This window comes from Corylus avellana, chromosome 2 (genome assembly GCF_965113065.1).
Source record: "Corylus avellana chromosome 2, dhCorAvel1.hap1.2, whole genome shotgun sequence".
Classification (NCBI taxonomy): Eukaryota; Viridiplantae; Streptophyta; class Magnoliopsida; order Fagales; family Betulaceae; genus Corylus; species Corylus avellana.
Genome location: NC_142491.1, coordinates 11,790,719 through 11,809,966, shown reverse-complemented (window position 1 = coordinate 11,809,966; position 19,248 = coordinate 11,790,719). Strand labels below are relative to the sequence as shown.

General features: G+C 33.1%; 2 protein-coding genes across 2 annotated transcripts; one reads left to right on the top strand and one right to left on the bottom strand.

Annotated features, from left to right (window-relative positions):
• The first annotated feature begins 5,464 nt into the window (after nt 1-5,464).
• Nucleotides 5,465-8,985, top strand: LOC132181084 (pectinesterase 2). Its single transcript, XM_059594151.2, has 3 exons — nt 5,465-6,359; nt 8,048-8,341; nt 8,431-8,985. The coding sequence occupies exons 1-3, from the start codon at nt 5,504-5,506 to the stop codon at nt 8,823-8,825; spliced, it is 1,545 nt and encodes a 514-aa protein (XP_059450134.1). The 5' UTR covers nt 5,465-5,503; the 3' UTR covers nt 8,826-8,985.
• A 3,938-nt stretch (nt 8,986-12,923) lies between these two features.
• On the bottom strand, nt 12,924-16,018 carry PDLP8 (plasmodesmata-located protein 8). The gene is made up of 3 exons (XM_059578116.2): nt 15,196-16,018; nt 13,286-13,393; nt 12,924-13,183 (listed from the first exon to the last, which is right to left on the bottom strand). Exons 1-3 carry the CDS (start codon nt 15,920-15,922, stop codon nt 13,179-13,181), a joined length of 840 nt encoding a protein of 279 aa, XP_059434099.1. The 5' UTR covers nt 15,923-16,018; the 3' UTR covers nt 12,924-13,178.
• Nucleotides 16,019-19,248: the final 3,230 nt, after the last annotated feature.

Genomic DNA, 19,248 nt, shown 5'->3' with positions numbered 1-19,248 from the left:
AAACAAATAAAAATTCATGTGAGTATTCTGAATTTTTCTTTTTAAAAAAAAAACCACTTAAAATTAATAACGTTACTCGATATGAAATGAGAGTAAATAATAACATTAATCTATAGTTTAATTGTAAGTGAATTGTTTGACATATGGATTACGGCTTCTATTATTACATATAAAATAGAATAGAGGGAGTTTGGGTTGACCAAGAATGTAAATATATTTTCCGACCGACATGAAATAAAAATAGTCCAGAGAGAGGCGTGATCTATATGCTGACGTAGCATGAGATGAACCTGCACTGCTGAGTTCCACCTGGGACACGTACGTAGTACTTTCTTTGACTATTTTTGGTCATGGTGGGTACACGGGAAATCTATTGGCTTTATTTTTGTTATTACAATTAAAATATTCTTATATGGCAACTAATTTCAGTCAAAGAAAGGACACGATGAACAAGAATCAAATTAAAGTTTTTTTTTTTTTTTTTTCCTAACGCAAAAAATTAATCAATCTAAAAATATTTTTAGTTGATCAAGAAAATAATTATGAGATAGTTCTTTGTAATATTTATTTGTCCGAATAGGTTTGGAACTACTTGAATATCTGTCTGGCCAGATGGCCCCGACAAGGCGACAATGGTGTTTTCATAATTATGCCCAAATTGCAAGTAGTATATATGGATATGCAATTGTATTGAATCTCAATTCTAGCTACCCTTAAAGAAACACTTTCTTCCTTCCTAGCTTCTTTTTATGGTCTCTCTTCCTTGTAGTTAATTTCTTAAATTATATGAAAATATAATTTAAAAATATTAGACAATTTTTTTATAATAACCAAAAAATAATTTTCAAACCATTTTTATGGTTACAAATAAAGAGTAGAAAATAGCCACCTTTTTTCTTAGCAATATTCTTGCTCTTTGGCACCGGCAGTCAATATAAGGCTAACAGTCAAATGCAAGAGATGCCTTCTTTTGAACCTGCTAACCACATCATGCGACAAAGTCTCCTAGCAAGAAATATGAATCAAATTGCACTGGTCAACAAAAAACGTCAAAGATCGAACCAGAATGAGAGAAAAATAAAATGGTTCAAATTCTCATTTTCTCTGTGCTGCAAATAAAGCAATTAAAGAGACTGCGGGATTCCAAATCCACATGACTATAGCATTGCGGGAATTATTTTATGCAGATAAGAAGTAGGGCGAAAAGGCGGGCAGTTATTAACCGTCTGTTAGCTGCTAATGGCACTAACTGCTAACCGCCTATATATATATATATATAATGCATAAAAATCTAGAAACGATGTCCAGTATGATATCCAATAACTGTTAATCATAACTACGTTTTTACCCCTAATAAGAAGTGTAAATCATTATATCACAAACACTCAAAATAATTTTTTTTAAAAAAATATATTTTATGCGGAAACAAATCCGCCTCGTTTTAAAATTACTAATTAACGAAGTGGATATAGCCAAAGCATGAAAGCTTTGTTCCGTGTAACCCTAGATCTGAATAATAAATAAGCATGATCAGGTAGGCTTGCATTGCATATATTCTTTAAGTTAATTAGCAAGTTTAGAAATGGTCAAGCTAATTAAAACAATATAGATTTGTGAAGCAGATAACTTTGTTTAATCTCTCCAAAGAACAAATTACATATGGTCCCTCGAATCTAAAGATACATGCATGTTATTTAATATTGAAGTGTCTGTTATTGGATAGGACGTTGACGATCATGTAGAGAACTACATTCTTTGGACCATAATTAGCAACTAATTAATTAGTTCAAGTTGTACGTTTTGTAGAATTTGTTACTTCCTATATTTAGATTTTTTTTTTCTGCCAAATATATATACCTTCACTAGATTTTGTGTTCCTAATCATTTTTTGTTTTTTTTTTTTTCGATTTTTTTTCTGCCAAAAATATATATATACCTTCACTAGATTTTGCGTTCCTAATCATTTTTTGTTTTTTTTTTTTTGATTTTTTTTTTCTGCCAAATATATATACCTTCACTAGATTTTGTGTTCCTAATCATTTTTTGTTTTTTGTTTTGTTTTGTTTTGTTTTTTTTTTTTTTTTTTAAAAAAAAACTGTCTAAAGTGTATATAGAACACTTTGATAGAAGGAGACTATATTCCCAAATAATTAATAATAATAAATTAAACAGAATCTGCATTTCCAGTCTTAATCCAAATGAGAAAAAAAAAAGAAAAAAAAAAAAGGAAATTGTTTCTTATCTCAAACCTCAGATGTGCTTATAAACTTGGCCGAGACACTGTTAATTTTTGAGCTAGATAAAACCTTAGTTTTTTTTTTTTTTTTTACTCGTTCAAGATAAAGTCACTTTGTATACTAACCTCTATCAAGTAAACTCCGAACCCGTGCCTTGCACCTCTCTCAACCCTAGTTTGCTCTTCGGCCATAAATGTTTATTTATTTATTTTTTATTTTACTTTTATGTGCCACGCAATAGAAATACCGTTGGGAGGTGGCATTATTGGTTGTTCAGTGAAATGATTCAAATTTTGGATAAGAAGATCTGAACAATACCGTTGCCTAGTATTTTAATTTGCTGACAACATGGTACGGATGATGCTTAGTCTTACCTAACCTAATTAAACGTGTATGAATTGAAGTCTAATGACATCTCTATCTCATCAAGATGATTGCCTGAAGAGGAAAAATAATTAAGAAAACGCCTACTTCTTGCATTTTGTGTTTTGAGCTAAAGACCAAAAAGCTTGCTTGTATTAATGGGTAATGGAAACAAATCATTACTAACTTTAAGACTCACTTATACTACTTGAACAAAATGATATGAAGTTCTCAATTTATAGCTCAATTGACTGTAGATCACGTCTTATGAAGTTAAGGTTATTAGATCGAATCTCCTTCTCTTTTTTGTCTCTCCTATGTGCAGACATGTCAAAAAATAAAAAATTATATGAACTGTAGCGTATACTTAAGAACCGACTCTTGGGCTATTAGATATGTCAAAAAAAAAAAAAAATATTACTACAAAACAAAACTTTTCCATTTTTCAATACTACTTTTTTTTTCCACTTTTTTATACTAATTATTACACTCATATTTTTTTTTTCTCTTACCAAACATAAACAATATTTAGGGAGGACATATTATTTAACAAACAACCCATAGTTTCATAAAATTATAAGTGGTAAAGGACTTTGAACTTTAAAGCCTCCAAGTGGCAGACAAATCTACTCTTGTTCTTTTTGGAAGGAGTATGCCCACAAAAAGTCTTCCAGCTGCTAGCTTTCATTATTCGATTTTACTTTTTAGACGTAGTTTCTTACCACGACCTTTTGATTGATTCAACAATAGAACAATATTAATGAGACGTTTTTGTATTTTTTCAATACAATTATCAGATATAATTTTTATTATTTAGATAAAAGTCTGTTTTGCTTCCAAAAGCAAATAGCTGGTGGATTATATATGTACGTAGTTATAGCCCTCCTACGTATTCATGGCTTTGTTTGTTAAATGATTTTGATTATTTACTTTTTTATTTTTTTAATATTTTTTAACTTTTTACATCACATTAATCATTTTTTATTATTAGTCAAATAAAAAATTATTATAAAACATTTTTTTTTTCATTTTTCTATAAAAAAATTCGTACTTTCGCAAAAAATATTCTAACTTTTTATTACATCAATCAATTTTTATTAAAGTATGGAACCAAAATACTTAAACACACCCATATAAATTCTCCTCCTATGTATAAGTGAAAATTCGTTAACAGGTTTTATACAACTAATTTGTATTTATAGAATGATCTGGCAACATGCTATGCACCAAATCTAAGAGTAGAGCCGTCTTATATATATATATTGACAGTAGAGTTTTACACCATTAAATATGAACATTTTGAAGAGAAAACCAATTAATATTCATAAGAAAATTAAGCACATACCTTTATTTCTTAAATCTTTAGTACTAAAACAGAAAGCCATAAGAATGGGTGAGTTTGGTACGTAAAGTCCCAATTTGACATTTAAATTGTAGTTTAACCCTCCAGACCGTTTTGCACCATCAAATAGAAAACAGAAATCTAAATCTGAAACACAAAAAAAAATAATATAACTTTTCATACCAAATAATTTTTTTTTTTTAACAAATTAATTAGATACGTTATAGATAAAATACCTATTGACAAAACTATATATATCAATTAAGCCACTATCTTGGTTGGTTTTGAAGACTTTGGTGTTAGAGGCTTGGAGGTGGGTGAAAGGTTCGGTGGTGAGCAATGAGTGTTGGATTAAAATGAATGGAAAAGTCCGGCCATGAGATTAATTGGAATTAAAAAGATTGTATTTTCATTTATATTGTATTTAGTATTTTTACATATATAATATGTCAAATTTCTATTGAGAGCGGTAAAATGGAGTTTTACACCATCTATACATGCATGGTTGCCCATATGAGAAAGAGAGAGAGACGTCTTTCAAAACCATCCAAAGATAAAGTTGCATATGATGGTCCAGCCATGCATGTTGACAAAATAAAAAAGGCCCAGAGCATGCAGTTTACCAACGCCGGCAGATTGTTCGGCCAGTTGCGCATTTGAATAGAACTTCTCGACCAATAAATTATCTCATTCACACCAATATAAATGGATCATCAACACGTTTCATTCCTCCAGGCTCCAACCGTGTCCTTATCCATCGCAGGTCAACTACAAAAGTCTGTCAAAATTATTTATATTTTCCTCCCAAGTAATTAACCATTGAAAATTACAAAACCACTAATATTCCACTATTTTAATGCTAACGGTATTGTGATCATCTTATATAAAATTAATGGCAAATGTCATATCCCGTGTGATGGATTCCTGCCATGAAAGAGAGAGGTGTGAAAGAAACAATTTTGGAATTTGCTGAAACAATTAAGTACCTCTAAAATAAATTGTCACCACCATATGAGTGACGGGTCGTGGAAAAAATAGTCCTACAGTTTTTACTACAAATTTTTTCTAAGCTGAAGTTATTATGTCAACTGCTAAAAAATTAAATTTAACTGTTAAATTTTGATGTTTAATTTTTTAACTAACGTGAATTTGTAAAAAAATTGTAATAAAAGTTATACACAGTAACTCGATTTTTTTTTTTTTTTTTTTTTTTTTTTTTTTTTTTTTTTAAGAAAGAAAGAATGTTGTTGGGAGTTGAAATAATAACTTAAAATTGTTTTTTATTTTTGCACGTAATGTCCTAAAATTTCTACGTGCTTTAATATGTAAAGACTTTTAGATTATTCATATTATTGGAAGGTTTGTAATTAATTACCATAAAATATCACGAACAAAAGTACGAAGGGATAAAGTTGTGCACCCCACCAAATTAAGTACCCTTATTTTAACGACTTCTAGGCTGCTCCCTCTTCTATATAAAGCACCCATTTGGAAGCCATACAAATCACAAGAACCCTCTCAATCCCTAGCTCAAATTATTGATCACCATTTCCCTTCAAACATGTCACTTTTGGTGACGATTCTCTTGGTGCCTCTTTTCCTCTCTCCAACCATTTTTGCTTACCCTGCCGAAGATGTGAAAAAATGGTGCAGCCAAACCCCAAACCCTCAGCCATGCGAGTACTTCTTGAGCTATAACCCTAGCAAAATCCCCATCACGCAAAAGTCTGATTTTCTCAAGGTCTCAAAGCAGCTTGCCCTAGAACGTGGCTCAAAAGCCCTAAATAACGTGCATTCACTAGGCCTCAAGTGCCGGAATGCTCGTGAAAAGGCTGCATGGGCGGATTGCCTTGAGCTCTATGAGCAAACCATCTCACGTATCAACAAAACTGTAGACCCTAGCACCAAGTGCACCCAAACAGATGCTCAGACATGGCTCAGCACCGCTCTGACTAACCTCGAGACATGCCGGGCTGGGTTTATTGAGCTCGGTGTCGCCGACTATATCTTGCCGTTGATGTCAAATAATGTTTCTAAGCTAATTAGCAACACTTTGGCTATTAACAATGTTCCTTATGCTGATAAGTTACCAAGTTATAAAGAAGGGTTTCCAACTTGGGTGAAGGGCGGCGACCGGAAACTCCTGCAATCTTCTTCGCCGGCATCTCAGGCGAATATCGTGGTGGCCAAAGACGGGTCGGGGAATTATAAGACGATAAATGAGGCGATAACCGCCGCATCGAAGCGGTCGGGAAGCGGAAGGTATGTGATATACGTGAAGGCAGGGACGTACAAAGAAAATATTGAGATCAAATTGAAGAATATTATGTTGGTGGGAGATGGTATTGGAAAGACCATTATCACCGGGAGCAAAAGTGTTGGAGGAGGTTCTACAACTTTCAATTCAGCCACTGTTGGTAAGAAAATTCAATTAGTTTTTCTTATATATATGACTTGTCTGCCTGATAATTAGCTGCCTTAATTGGGTTACGAAAAACTAGTTCAAAGCTAAATATTGTTGCCAAAAAAAATAAAAATAAAAAGGACAAAAATTAGGTTTAGTATATATATCTACGTAAAAAACGAAAGAAAGAGAGGTGAAGACGATTAATTTCAATTATTATAGATACGGGGTTTATGTATTGAATACTTTAACACTCTCCTTCACTTGTCAGCTCAAATTCATTTTTAATAGGTGATGCCCAACACGAGAAATATTTGATTTAAATGAGAGGTGAATTAGCAGAGGTAGGATTCGAGGTAATTCAAGACCTCTGGCTTTGATATCATGTTAAATCATAAGTTGTCCCAAAAAACTTAAGCTTCTAAAAAATATGAATTTAATCATTTAATAAATACATTTAACATATGAGAATTTTGGTTATATTAAATTGTCCAAATTTTTCAAGAAAAAAAGATTGCAGAGTTCACTTGTTCTCGGAAGCTTTAAGGTGTAGAGCCTATCTGTTAGAAACAGGTGACCTCACAGCCTCCTCTCGGAAGCTTTCCATTTTTTATTATTATTATTATTATTATTATTTTTTTATATAAAATTCAGACGTCCTAATAACAAAGAATCTCGATCACATCAAGTTATTCAAACAATTTGTGCGGAAATACTTGGGGGGGTAAGAGGCCAAGCTTTTCTAGCATAATAAAAGGTAGGTTTACTAATTATATGTATTCTAATGGTTGGAAATTTGAAATGCATAAATGTCAACATGAAACTCAGTTATCATTGATTAAAATGATAGTTTATTAATTTGTAACCATACAGAAGGAATGACAACTGTCGTGTAATTAAGCATGGGTGTGGGTTCAAAGTTAAGTGGTTGAAAAAAAAAAACTGAAGACCTGCTTTATTAGCCGTTCATGTCATCTAGAAAATAGATTCCCTTAATTTCCTTTGTTGACAAAAAAACCCACATTTCATTATCAATTGGTACAAGTGATCTTGGAGAGGAAGTTTCGTATAGTTCAATTTATTCGCTTGAAGTTTAGGTGGCCAACGACAGAGATTGCTTTGTATATTAATTGAGAACACACATATATATAAATTACAAAAGAAACAAAAAAAAAAACTTATATATATATATATATATATATATATATATATATTAATTTTTTATTTTATTTTTTATCATCTTACATTTTTAAAATAAATGGTGATTTAACATGCATATCATTATTTTAAGGTTTGAGTTTAACCATAACCTTTGCCGTTTACTTGTAATTTTAATTAAATATTTCAGGTTTTAGGCTTTACTTATTAAGGATGATTTTCAGCTCACACCTAAGGAGAGTGTTAGAATAGTAATTCACTTATTAATTAAGAGAGAATTTAAACTTACATGTGAGAGAGTGTTTGAATAATATAATTAAATGATTAAAGTCACTTTTTCTTATGAGCTTTAAATTTTAGAATAAATGATAATTTAAAAATAATAAATTTAATCATTTAATTATTATTCTAATAATAATAATAATAATATAAATAAATTTCAACAGTATTTAGAATTTGTTTTTGTTTTTGTTTTTTTTTGTTTTGTTTTGTTTTTTCAGCTGTTAATGTTATATGACACAAATATTTGTTTGGATTTTTCAGCTGCTGTAGGAGATGGATTCATCGCCCGTGACATCACAATCCAAAACACTGCCGGAGCATCAAACCACCAGGCCGTAGCCCTACGTTCCGGCTCCGATCTCTCAGTATTTTACAGGTGCAGCTTTGAAGGGTACCAAGACACCCTCTACGTCCATTCCCAAAGGCAATTCTACAGAGAATGTGACATTTATGGCACGGTGGATTTCATTTTCGGCAACGCCGCGGTCGTTCTACAAAGTTGCAACATTTATGCACGTTACCCTCCTAACAAGACGAACACCATCACCGCTCAAGGTAATGTTAAATAATCAATTATTCAAAAAATTGAAAAACGTGAAATATGTTAAAAGATGAATTTAATAATTTAGTTTATATTCTAACAGGTAGGACAGACTCTAACCAAAACACGGGAATTTCCATTCACAATAGCAAAGTCACGGCGGCTTCGGATTTGAAGGCATCCCAAAGCTCGGTGAAGACGTACCTGGGAAGGCCATGGAAGGAATACTCTCGCACTGTTTTCATGAAAACTAACCTTGATAGCTTGATTGACCCTGCTGGATGGATGGAGTGGAGTGGAGATTTTGCCCTTAAGACATTGTATTATGGGGAGTATGCCAACACCGGACCGGGCTCGTCGACGGCCAAGCGGGTCAACTGGGGTGGCTACCATGTCATCACTAGTTCATCGGTGGCGTCCCAATTCACCGTTGCAAACTTCATCGCTGGAAATTCTTGGTTGCCGGATACTAATGTGCCCTACACGGCCAGCCTTTAATCTGGCTGTATTCAAAAAGTTGTTCATGCATGCATGAATGTCTTTAGTTTAATTATTTGTTTCAATTGTTTCCAATTGTATAGTAGTTACTAGTGAGGTAAGATCAGTAAGTTGATTGTTGCCAGAATATGGAAATAAGGCATTTAAATTCTTGTATTAATTATTGTGTCACAATACTTCTCTTCATAGAGTTGTCATTTTTATTGAATTGTATGTAGAATTAATAAATAAAATTCGGTTTATTTCATAAAATTTTGTAGGGGTGCTTTTTATTTTTTGGTTGAAAAAAAATATTATGATATGATATAAAGGTAAAAGTAATTTTAAGTGTTTTACTAGAGTTTTGTTTTTCAAGCTTTTGTTAAATACTTTTGTATTTTTTGCTAAAATGCAAGCAAAAAAAAAAAAAAAAAGTGTCATCAAACCAACCCGATCATTTTTTTAAAAAATTTTATTATTATTATTATTATTATTTTTTTTTTTTTGTGAAGCACGATTGTTTTGGATAATATGACTTAAAATGTTTGTTAATGTTTTTTCTTTTTTAACAAAAAAATAAGGAATTTAAATTCTTGTATTATTGTGTTACAGTGCTTCTGATATGCATAGAGTTTTCAATTTTATTGAATTTAAATTATAATAAATAAAATCGATAATATGGGTTCGTTTGATAAAAATTTTTAGAGGGTGTATTTTATTTTATTTTATTTATTTTTTCAGTTGAAAATGTTTTGTTATTATAAGTCTTTTGCTATGTGTAGCACGGCTCTTTTGGATAATATGGCTAAGTAGCTTTGGTGAGAAGGGATCATCTAGAAAGTAAGTAAAGAGCTTTTAATATAGATAGACAAGTTGATTAAGGCATTCATCATCAAATTTGACTAAGAATATTATTTCATGGAATCACTATCATTTGAGAAAATTAATCATAGAGAAGAATGAATTTGCTTAGGTATGATAAGATAAAATAATAATAATAATAAAAATGAAAATGACAACACCTTTGCTGTAATTTTTTTAAGGATTTAGATTTAATTTCAAGAGTTTCAAGAGAAAAAGCAAAAAAGTAAAATTAAAATCTAGACCCTTTAAAAACTATATATATATATATATTCACTAAGATCGATGAATGTTAAACTTATTGTTATTCATGCATGTCAACATAATTTATTATTCAAGTTATGATTTGTATACCATCAAAGGCGGTGGTTCAATAACCTAAGAAAATTATCAAGTGATTAGGATATGTATTAGAATGTGAGTTTGAATCTTCACAATAGAGAATCTTCACATATGTCTGATTAGTATTAGCCGTCTTGCATTCTTATTGATGCCCTAGTAGGGGCTGGGTCAGGGTATGACTCAGTCAGACTGGAGAGAGAGTTTGCGGTTCTCACCGTCTAGACTCCTTGTGCAATTTCATCAGATAGATGCTAGTATAGTCATGCCCAGTAAAATAACCATAATTAATCTCTTCAAGTTATGACTTGTATAGCTCTATATATTATTCATGTCACGCCATTTAATGTCATTTATGGACCAACATGTTGTCAGAACCTACCACTATATCATCCTTGACTTTATTACGATAATTGGAGATTAAAAATTATTCCATTTATATATAAAAATATTAGAACTAGTTTTATTATTGCTATCAAGTACGACTCCTAGCTAGCTTGAGTTCTTTCTTTTTCAATTTGTCCAATTCCAGTGGCTGAGAACTTTCAATTTGTCCAATTCCCGTGGCTGAGAACTTTTGCCCATGGTTAGTTAAGGCATCAACATTACTGACCGATTGAAAAAGTAAAATTGCTCTATATATTCAACACTCTAATATATCCGGGTCAAATATATCTTTGAAAACAAAATAATAGGTAATTAATACTAAAAGGGATAGCATTGAAACTGAACTACTTGGCAATTGTCATAACTGATTCATTTTTATTTATTGATATATTAAACTCTACTTAAACCCAACTAAACAACTTGGCGATCTGCTTTATTATAACATCATGAGAACAGGCCTAGAGTAGTGTTAGATATAGAGCTTTTGTATCATTTTTATCTTCAAATGTGATGTGAATTTTAAAATTATTACTGAATTTGAGATGATTAGTATTGATTTTTATCCAATAATGAATTTTAAAGCCACATAACATTTGAAGATGAAACCGAAACAAAAGTCCTACTTTACTCCTTGGGGTACACCCAAAGTTTGCTCGTAAATTTGGAGAAAGCTACAAGCCCCGAGTGATTTAACTCTTGATGAAATTAAATTTGAAGATATAGTAGAGTTCTTTGGATGAAAAATCTTGATATTATTATTATTATTATTACAAGTTACACAGATCCTATGTTAAAAGTTTCAATGTTAATTTGCCTACTTTGTCCAAATCAGTCGTTAAGTTGAACAAATATGTACAAGAACTAAATTATTATTTTATGTGAACAAAGACTCTTTAAAAACGAAAATTCATTAACCCATATGTCACTTTTCAAAATCATAATTAGATAGAAAATCTTCATAACTAGAACTAAAATACAAACTAATTAAATAGGCTTGTTAAGGGTAATATAGTCATTTCACTTATTTTCCTGTCCAATTTTAAAGCTGAAATTGTCACGAGTGGCAATTTATGTGAGGAAAATAAAAGTTATCCTATATCACAATAGGTTATTTTATTACATAAGCACATTAATGATAAAGACTACTAAGTAATTTTTTTTTTTTTTTTTTAAGTAACTAACATGAAAAGTCATTTAAAACTCACCACATCAACCGATATGAAATATGTGCGATAAATGGATACGGAGAGTATATGTATTATACAATGGAAAGTAACCATCTCTCTTCCATAATATATATCATTAAGATGAAATTGAATTCAAACATTTTATTGGACTAAAAAGAGTATGTAGATTAAATTAGTTATAGAGAAATGCTGCACACACTCCTACTCCGATACTCTCAAGTGCAAATCTTTGACATGGCTCTACAAATTACTATTGAATCCAAAATAAATAGAACCACGTCAAAAAGTAAGCATTTGAGGGCTTGAGAGTAAAAATGTGTATCATTTGCCGTTAGCTAAAAACCCACTCTTAATTACTTTCATACTCTCAAGCGCAAACTCCCGGACGTGGCACTAAATCAAGTAGTAATTTTTAGTGTCACATAAAAAATTATGCATTAATTTGAGAGCGAAGAAGTGAAAATGTGTGTATCTTGTGTTGAAACCCACCCTTCCTTTTTTTTTTTTTTTGAATTGGTTCTAATCATTCAAGCAACAAAAAACCACAAAGGTTACATTACATCTCTTGCAAGCTAAAAAAGAAAAAAACCATCCTTCCACAGGAAATCCTCATCCATCACGATCATCAACTAAGCCTACCGAAGCCAGCCTCCGTTAGCATTCCTGCTAGCATATTGCATCTCCCATTCCTGGTATTCGAATATTGAAGGCTTGTGCATGGATGATATGATGAAACCCACCCTTCCTGTTGGTAATAGATAGTAGAGTTGGGCTGGGCATGCAGCCAGTGGCCCAAATCTTTCTTCGACTAAAAAAGTCACTTCCGTTACGACAGATTGGGCTCAGGCCTTAAAAGGCTCGTTCACCGGCCACTAGAGGCAAATACTACCTGAATCTTTCTTTCTTTCTTTTTTCTTTTTTCTTCTTTTATTTTATTTTATTTTTTTATGTACTTGTTAATTATGTGCATCAAATACATTTTTTAGATTTTATTTGAGAATTATATATCGGACCCCTTAGATAAAATTCCAAACTTGTCTTAAGAATGAGAAATCTAGCTTTTAAGTCAAAAGTCAAAAGTGGCGTTTTGGCCATTTTTTAACTTTTTGGACCTTTAAAAGTGGTTTCAATTTTTTTTAACAGACGAGTATTTTTTTTCTTCAAACAGACTTTTTGAGTATTAAACACATGTTTAAGCTCCTCAAACGCACATTCGAACAGACTCGAAGGCTCTAAATAATCCGGGGTAGCTAGATATGTGCTTGACCATACTAAGAATGACACATTAAAAGATTAAAAAAACTAGCAAATTAACAAAAAGAAAAATGACAATTAGGTCTAGAATTAATAAATATAGCCTCAGAAAATACAAGTGGTCTAAGAACAATTTATATTCAAAGAAATGATTGGATTTTGTTGGACAGCATGAAGGGAATAGAATCAGCAGCCCTTTTGAAGTTGATGGAGATAGATTACATTAATGTTCCTTTAATTTATACCACAAGCTAGATATCATCATCATCCACCTTCTTTTGTGCAAAACCATATATTATATTAAAATGTAGCAAACATTCGAAATCCTTGCATATCTTCTGTCTTTTTAACCTGCGTGTGATATATATATACATATATATAGATATAAAATTAATTATTTCGTCAATCAATTAGGTTAATAATAAAAGTGTTATAGGTAGAAAGGAAATTTACCCATTGCTTTTCTGCAAACAGAGAGAAGAACGATGAAAACGGCTACACCAGCAAGGACGCCGACGATAATTGCTACTGTTTTTCCCACTTGGTCTTCGTTAGAGGAATCTACACAAATACTCAAAGCATAAAAGTTGGAATTAGTACTATGCATAAAGAGACCATAAAAGAGGTTAGGCAAGGCATCACGTTACTGTTTCATAAAGCGAAATTCTCACCATTTTTTTATTTAATATTATTTTTTTTATCAACTAGTGCTATTTATATATTTTGAACTTGCAAGTGGAGGGCCTATAAGACAAATTTTTATCAATGAGTACCGGTTCAAATCATTTAAGAGAATTAGGAGACTATTGGAGAACCCAACCCCTGATGGGCTAGCTCCAAGAAGGCCACCCATCGAAATTGCTAGGAGGTTTGATGGCCTATGGCCGAAGGCTTGAGAGGACGACTGCCCGCAATTAGAGCCTAGAAAACCTGGTGACCTACAACCTAAGTAGCTCACTAAGAATCCGAAGGTATTATCACCAATTTGCAACTCTTGACTACTAATTTCTTACTCTGCCAACTTCGTCAACGGCCTGTTCACATCATGCACTCTCCTAACAAAGTTGGGGAAGGAATCTTCATGTCAGTAATATACTACAGGCAGGAATTTCAAAAACCCTAGGAAGAAGGCTTTAACATAAGGGTATTCATTTAGGTATGTCAAATTTATCTCCTACCACACTAACTAACTTGAACATCGGAATGGTCTCGCCTGGTCGACCACTTCTCTTATTCTCTCTCTTTTCTTTTTTATTAATTTTATTTTTAGATCTACCTCCTAACTTCATTGTATTATCAAGAAGTTTTTAAACTTTAAAAAAGTTGAGGAAGAATCTGAATCTTTTCAGTATTTGGATTTGAATGATTGTCTTGAAATTTGCAGCTTATCTTTTCTTTTCGTACCTAATAAAGCTACAAGAAGAATCATGACATACTTTATTTAAATGGGACATTGGCGCTAATAATATTGTTAAAGGATGGGATTGACTCATTGATAGTTTAATAATAGAAGAACAACTTTTGCACCCAAAAACAATCACTAGCTTTGATCGAAACAAAAAGAATAAAAGAAATTATTTAAATTTTAAAAGCATAAAGATGAAAGAGTGGAATAGCACTTAGAATGGAGGTTCCCAAAAGAGCAGCTGAAGGCCTAGTGCCCCATAATGCTTTGCTTTATAGAAAGACTAATTGGTGACAATTGGCTTTTGAAAAAAATTCATCTCTCTCCCTGGAAAGAACTAAAATGGTCAATGTGTTTCCCCTAAGTAAAGTATGGAGTTTTTTTTTTTTTTTTTTAACTTTAACTTTTTCACAATTTAGCACAAAATACCCCAGTTTGCTGAAAATGTCCACAATACCCCAGTTTCAAAATAATAATAATAATAATAATAATAAAAATTAAACACTAAAATTTTTATGGTGACTTGGGTCAGGATTGAAGTGACCAACTAGGAAAATGATTGAAATAGGGAGCATTCAGTTAGCGTTTTTTAGAGGGCCGGGGTAAAATTGTCATTTTAATTTTTTAGACAATTTTACCCCTCTAAAATATATTAACAGAATATTATCCAGTTGCTTTTAAAAATAATTTCTTAATTATGGTTAAATTTGTAATCTTAAAAATTTTATATGAGTATAAGAGACATTTCATCTCTTTCCGACTTGATTTAACCCTAAACCTTAATAGTATGAGTAAAATTAAAAAGGCCTCAAACATGGAATACCGACATTATAATTCAAAGTTTTGTTACAAAATTCATGATCCTTTACGAGTAAGTAATTTTATTTATGTATTTGATGTATTATATATATATATATAGAGAGAGAGAGAGAGAGAGAGAGAAATGTATTGTACGTACCTGAAGAGGAATCATAGTAGCCAGATGCCCAGTACCTGGCATAACACTGCGCCAAAAACACGTCGGCTGCAGCAGCCGATCCACAAACGCTCTTCAACTTTCCAACAGCATCAGCAACGCAAGAAGAGCAGTCAGTGGGGCTCAAATCCCCCAAGCACTGCGCAAACCCTTGTACCAAACCTGAGCTGCTCACTCTAAACCCAATCGCCCCTTGCAAATCAGCAACAACATCATCTCTCCGCCTAAAGAACTCCACATCATTGCTTACACTTTTACTGCACTTGCTGTGCCTGAGTCCCGTGTCAAGCTTCCCCAAGAAATCAACATGCTCGTATCTTATGTAGCAGCCTTCAAGTTGCAAAGAAGCTCCATAGGAATATGGACAAACCAGTCCGATTTGACTAACTGCGCTTTCGACGCATTTCGAGCAGTCGAAAATCTTCAGATCGCCCCGGCACTGGTGCAAGCCGTATACGGTGGCGTCGGGGGGCGTCGAGGTTCCGTTTCCGATGGCGAAGCTGTTGTAAGACACTTGGGAAGACGAGCTGACAGCCGAGGCTAGAAGGGAGTTGAGGTTTCCTTCAAAGGGTGAACTGGGTTGGTATTTCTCTTGAGAGCAGCCTGCATAGATGAATATGTGGCCTTTGATGGGGTAGCCATGGCTAGTAAGAGAAGAGAAGAGAACGACAAGAGAAAGAGTGGAGTTTAATAGAAGGCTTCTCAACATTTTTTTTTTTGGTTGTTTTTTCCAATTTGGCCTTCCTTTCTTTTGTTTTTATTCTGCTTGGGAAGTGATGGTGAGGGAGTGAGAGAAATGGTTTGCTTTTTGGTCTTTCTTCAATTCTCCACTGGAGCCTACTAGTAGCACAAATAGTTAGAGCATCTTTTCTAAGCATTCTACTTTCTCCTGAGAAATAGTCATAAAGATCACCAATCCTCACTACTTTCAATTTTGGCCAGAAACTCAATTTTTGCTCAGATGATTTGAATTCCAAGGTTATAGATGCCAGCCTCTTTTATCCTAAAGTAAATAAAAGTGAGTATATATGTGCCAAATAGGAGTAGGGCAAATTGCTCGTACAGCCAATAAAATGCCAAGATGGCTTTCACTTTGGAAAAGTAAGAACATCTTAACGTCTCATAAATCAACAAACAGCCCTTCAATATATATATATAGAGTTGAACTTTGTAATGCTATAAACACATTTTATTACCGTTTGTCCTAAAAGTTTAAATTATTTAATTATTTAATCAACTCTTAACGTTAGGGCTGAAATTTAAAACCGCCTAACCGCAACCGCTAACCGTTAACCGCTATAACCGCTAACCGTTAACCGCCTAACCGTCTAACCGCTTTGAAAGCGGTTAGTAAAAACCGCTAACCGCCTAGGTGGTTGCGGTTAGCGGTTAGTGGGTTTTGGAAACCCGCTAACCGCTAACCGCTTTTTTTAAATATAATATATATTTATATTATATATATATATATATATTTCATATAGTAAATTGCAATGAGGCATTGTAGCGTAGTGGTACATATGCGAGTTTGCCAACGAAAGTACTGGGGTTCGATTCCCCCTAACGTCGGTTTTAATGTTTTTTTTTATTAATTTTTTATTCTATATATTCTAAGTTTCTAACCCTAAAATCTGAAGCTCCTTATCCCTCCCTGCATCTGCGATCGTCTCTGCCGCCTCTCATCTCAAGCCAGCCTCTCTCACAACTCCGTCTCCGTCTCTCGTCGCTCTCTCGCTCTTTCGCTCTCTCTCTCTCAACTCGCTATCTCCGACTCTCCGTCGCTCTCTCTCTCAACTCACCGTCTCCGTCGCTCCCTCTCTCAACTCGCCGTCTCCGTCGCTCCCTCTCTCAACTCGCCGTCTCTCGGCGCCAAGCAAGGTAAGTTATTAACTTGATTTTGATTTTTACACCATTTACAGTTTTACACAAGATTATTAGAGGATTAGGCCCAAGTAGCTAGGGTTTCGGCCAAACATTGTACTTTTTTTTTTTTTTTTTTTTTTTTTTTTTTTTTTCTGTTAATCCAAAGTTTGTTTATTACAATTTGCAAGCAACATTATATGTATCAGAATTTTGGGATTATGAGAGTTTCAAGTGTTGTGTATGTTGTGTATAAGACTACAAGTGAAGTAATGATTTTGTTGTAATTTTATCATTATATTGTATGATGTGTAGATTTGTAGAAGGTGGCCAACAAGATTTTGGTATATAGCAATTTTTAATGCTAAAATGGCCATGAAAAGGGAAAAAAAAACAAAAAAACAAAAAAAAAAGGTTCAAAATGAGCAAAAAAAATGATTAAAGTGAGCTCAAAACTGGGCCAAAATTGGCCCAAAACTGGTCCAAATTTGGCCCAAAACCGGTAAAAAAAAAAGCCTAAAAAAAAGCCCAAAAAAAGCGGTTAGGAAAAAGCGGTTATCACAAAGCGGTTAACCGCTAACCGGGCGGTTAACCGCCTAGGCGGTTACCGCTATCCAGTTAGCGGAGGCGGTTATTAATTTTTACTAACCGCCTAGGCGGTTGCGGTTAGCGGTTTTAGCCACTAACCGCTAACCGCAACCGCTATTTCAGCCCTACTTAACGTCTCAATATTTATTTTTAGGATAACTGGTGAATTAACATGGCATTAAAGGCAAAGGTCTTGAGATCGAACACTGACTTAATCATTTACTCCTATTTCAATTAAATATTTTACGTGTTGGCCTCGCCTATTAAAATAAAGTTTGAGTCCACACGTGAGGGAGAGTGTTAAATGTTGATTAAATAATTAAATTTACATATTCCTATCAGCTTAAACTTTTGGGATAACCGGTGATTTAACATGGTATCAAAGTCAAAGGTCCTAGATCGAACCTTGACTTCGTCAATTCACCCCCCACTTAAATTTAATATTCCACGTGTTGTTGGGCCTCACCTATTAAAAAGAGAAGCTTAAGCTTTTGGGATAACTGGTGAATTAACAAAATTGATAAAAAAATAATAAATTTAATCGTTTAATTAATATTCTAACACTCCCTTACATGTGGGTTCAAATTTTCTCTTAATAAGTGAAACTCGATATATATATATATATGTGTGTGTGTGTGTGTGTGTGTGTGTGTGTGTGTGTGTGTGTAATGGTTGGCTGCAAGGTATCTGAATTGTGAGTATTTAATCTTTTCTTGTTTTTGTCAAGCATGTGGTTTGCCCATATATATAGTAGGGTCAAAGAACGAGTTTATAGATAATCGACATAAGAAATTATTCTGTTTGGCCAAGAAAGTTGGTTTTATTTTAATTTAATTAATCTGTTTTGTGTTACCAAGAGCTTTCAGAACACAGAATGTTTATCTAATTGCATCAGTTTTTTCAAACATTTGCAGGAAAGCTACTATATACTCTTCTAACTGGGGAAATTGAAAGTCTTATTGTCGATCCATTAGAAACTCGAAATGAAATTTCAAAATTAGTGTACATATATATACATTAAGTATACACTATGAATACATAGACTTACCATGCAGATGCAAAAGGTTTAGGTGTTGAAATTTCATTGCCATCTACTATCGTATTGTTAGGGTTAATTTGATATCGATCATTTGATCCCATATCGATTGATCGATCCCGTGCAGAAAATCACTAAATAAGTCCAAAAATCTCACTTTATCATACTCAGAATCAACCCTACCATCCTTATAATTTATAATTATAGCGTACATAGACCAAACTATATATCAGGTTATTATACCTAGGTGGCTGGCCCAAGGTGGCCGAAGCACACCCGGGCCATTTGAGGGTGGATTTGGACAAAGGGGTGGTGGCTCACGGGGACTAATTTTGTATTTTTCCTTAAAATTAAACTCTCAAATGATATTACTTTTGGGCTTGCGATTGATTGATTTTCCAATTAATGTTACTTGATATAATGGTATCATTACGTACATATACAGGGTCTATGCATAAAATTATTGCAGAATCCAAAAGAGCATGATTTTAATCAAGCAAATCTAGCTCTTAGACCAGCCTTGAGAAGCCTTTAAACTAATTTGAATCGATAAC

Bases quoted from the DNA above. Each gene is read 5' to 3' on its own strand.
- PDLP8 (XM_059578116.2), bottom strand. From the start codon at position 15,922: ATGTTGAGAAGCCTTCTATTAAACTCCACTCTTTCTCTTGTCGTTCTC. The intron at 13,394-15,195 runs GTACGTACAATA...GTATTTGTGTAG, and splicing joins CTACTATGATTCCTCTTCAG to ATTCCTCTAACGAAGACCAA.
- LOC132181084 (XM_059594151.2), top strand. From the start codon at position 5,504: ATGTCACTTTTGGTGACGATTCTCTTGGTGCCTCTTTTCCTCTCTCCA. The intron at 6,360-8,047 runs GTAAGAAAATTC...TGGATTTTTCAG, and splicing joins TTTCAATTCAGCCACTGTTG to CTGCTGTAGGAGATGGATTC. The intron at 8,342-8,430 runs GTAATGTTAAAT...ATATTCTAACAG, and splicing joins GAACACCATCACCGCTCAAG to GTAGGACAGACTCTAACCAA.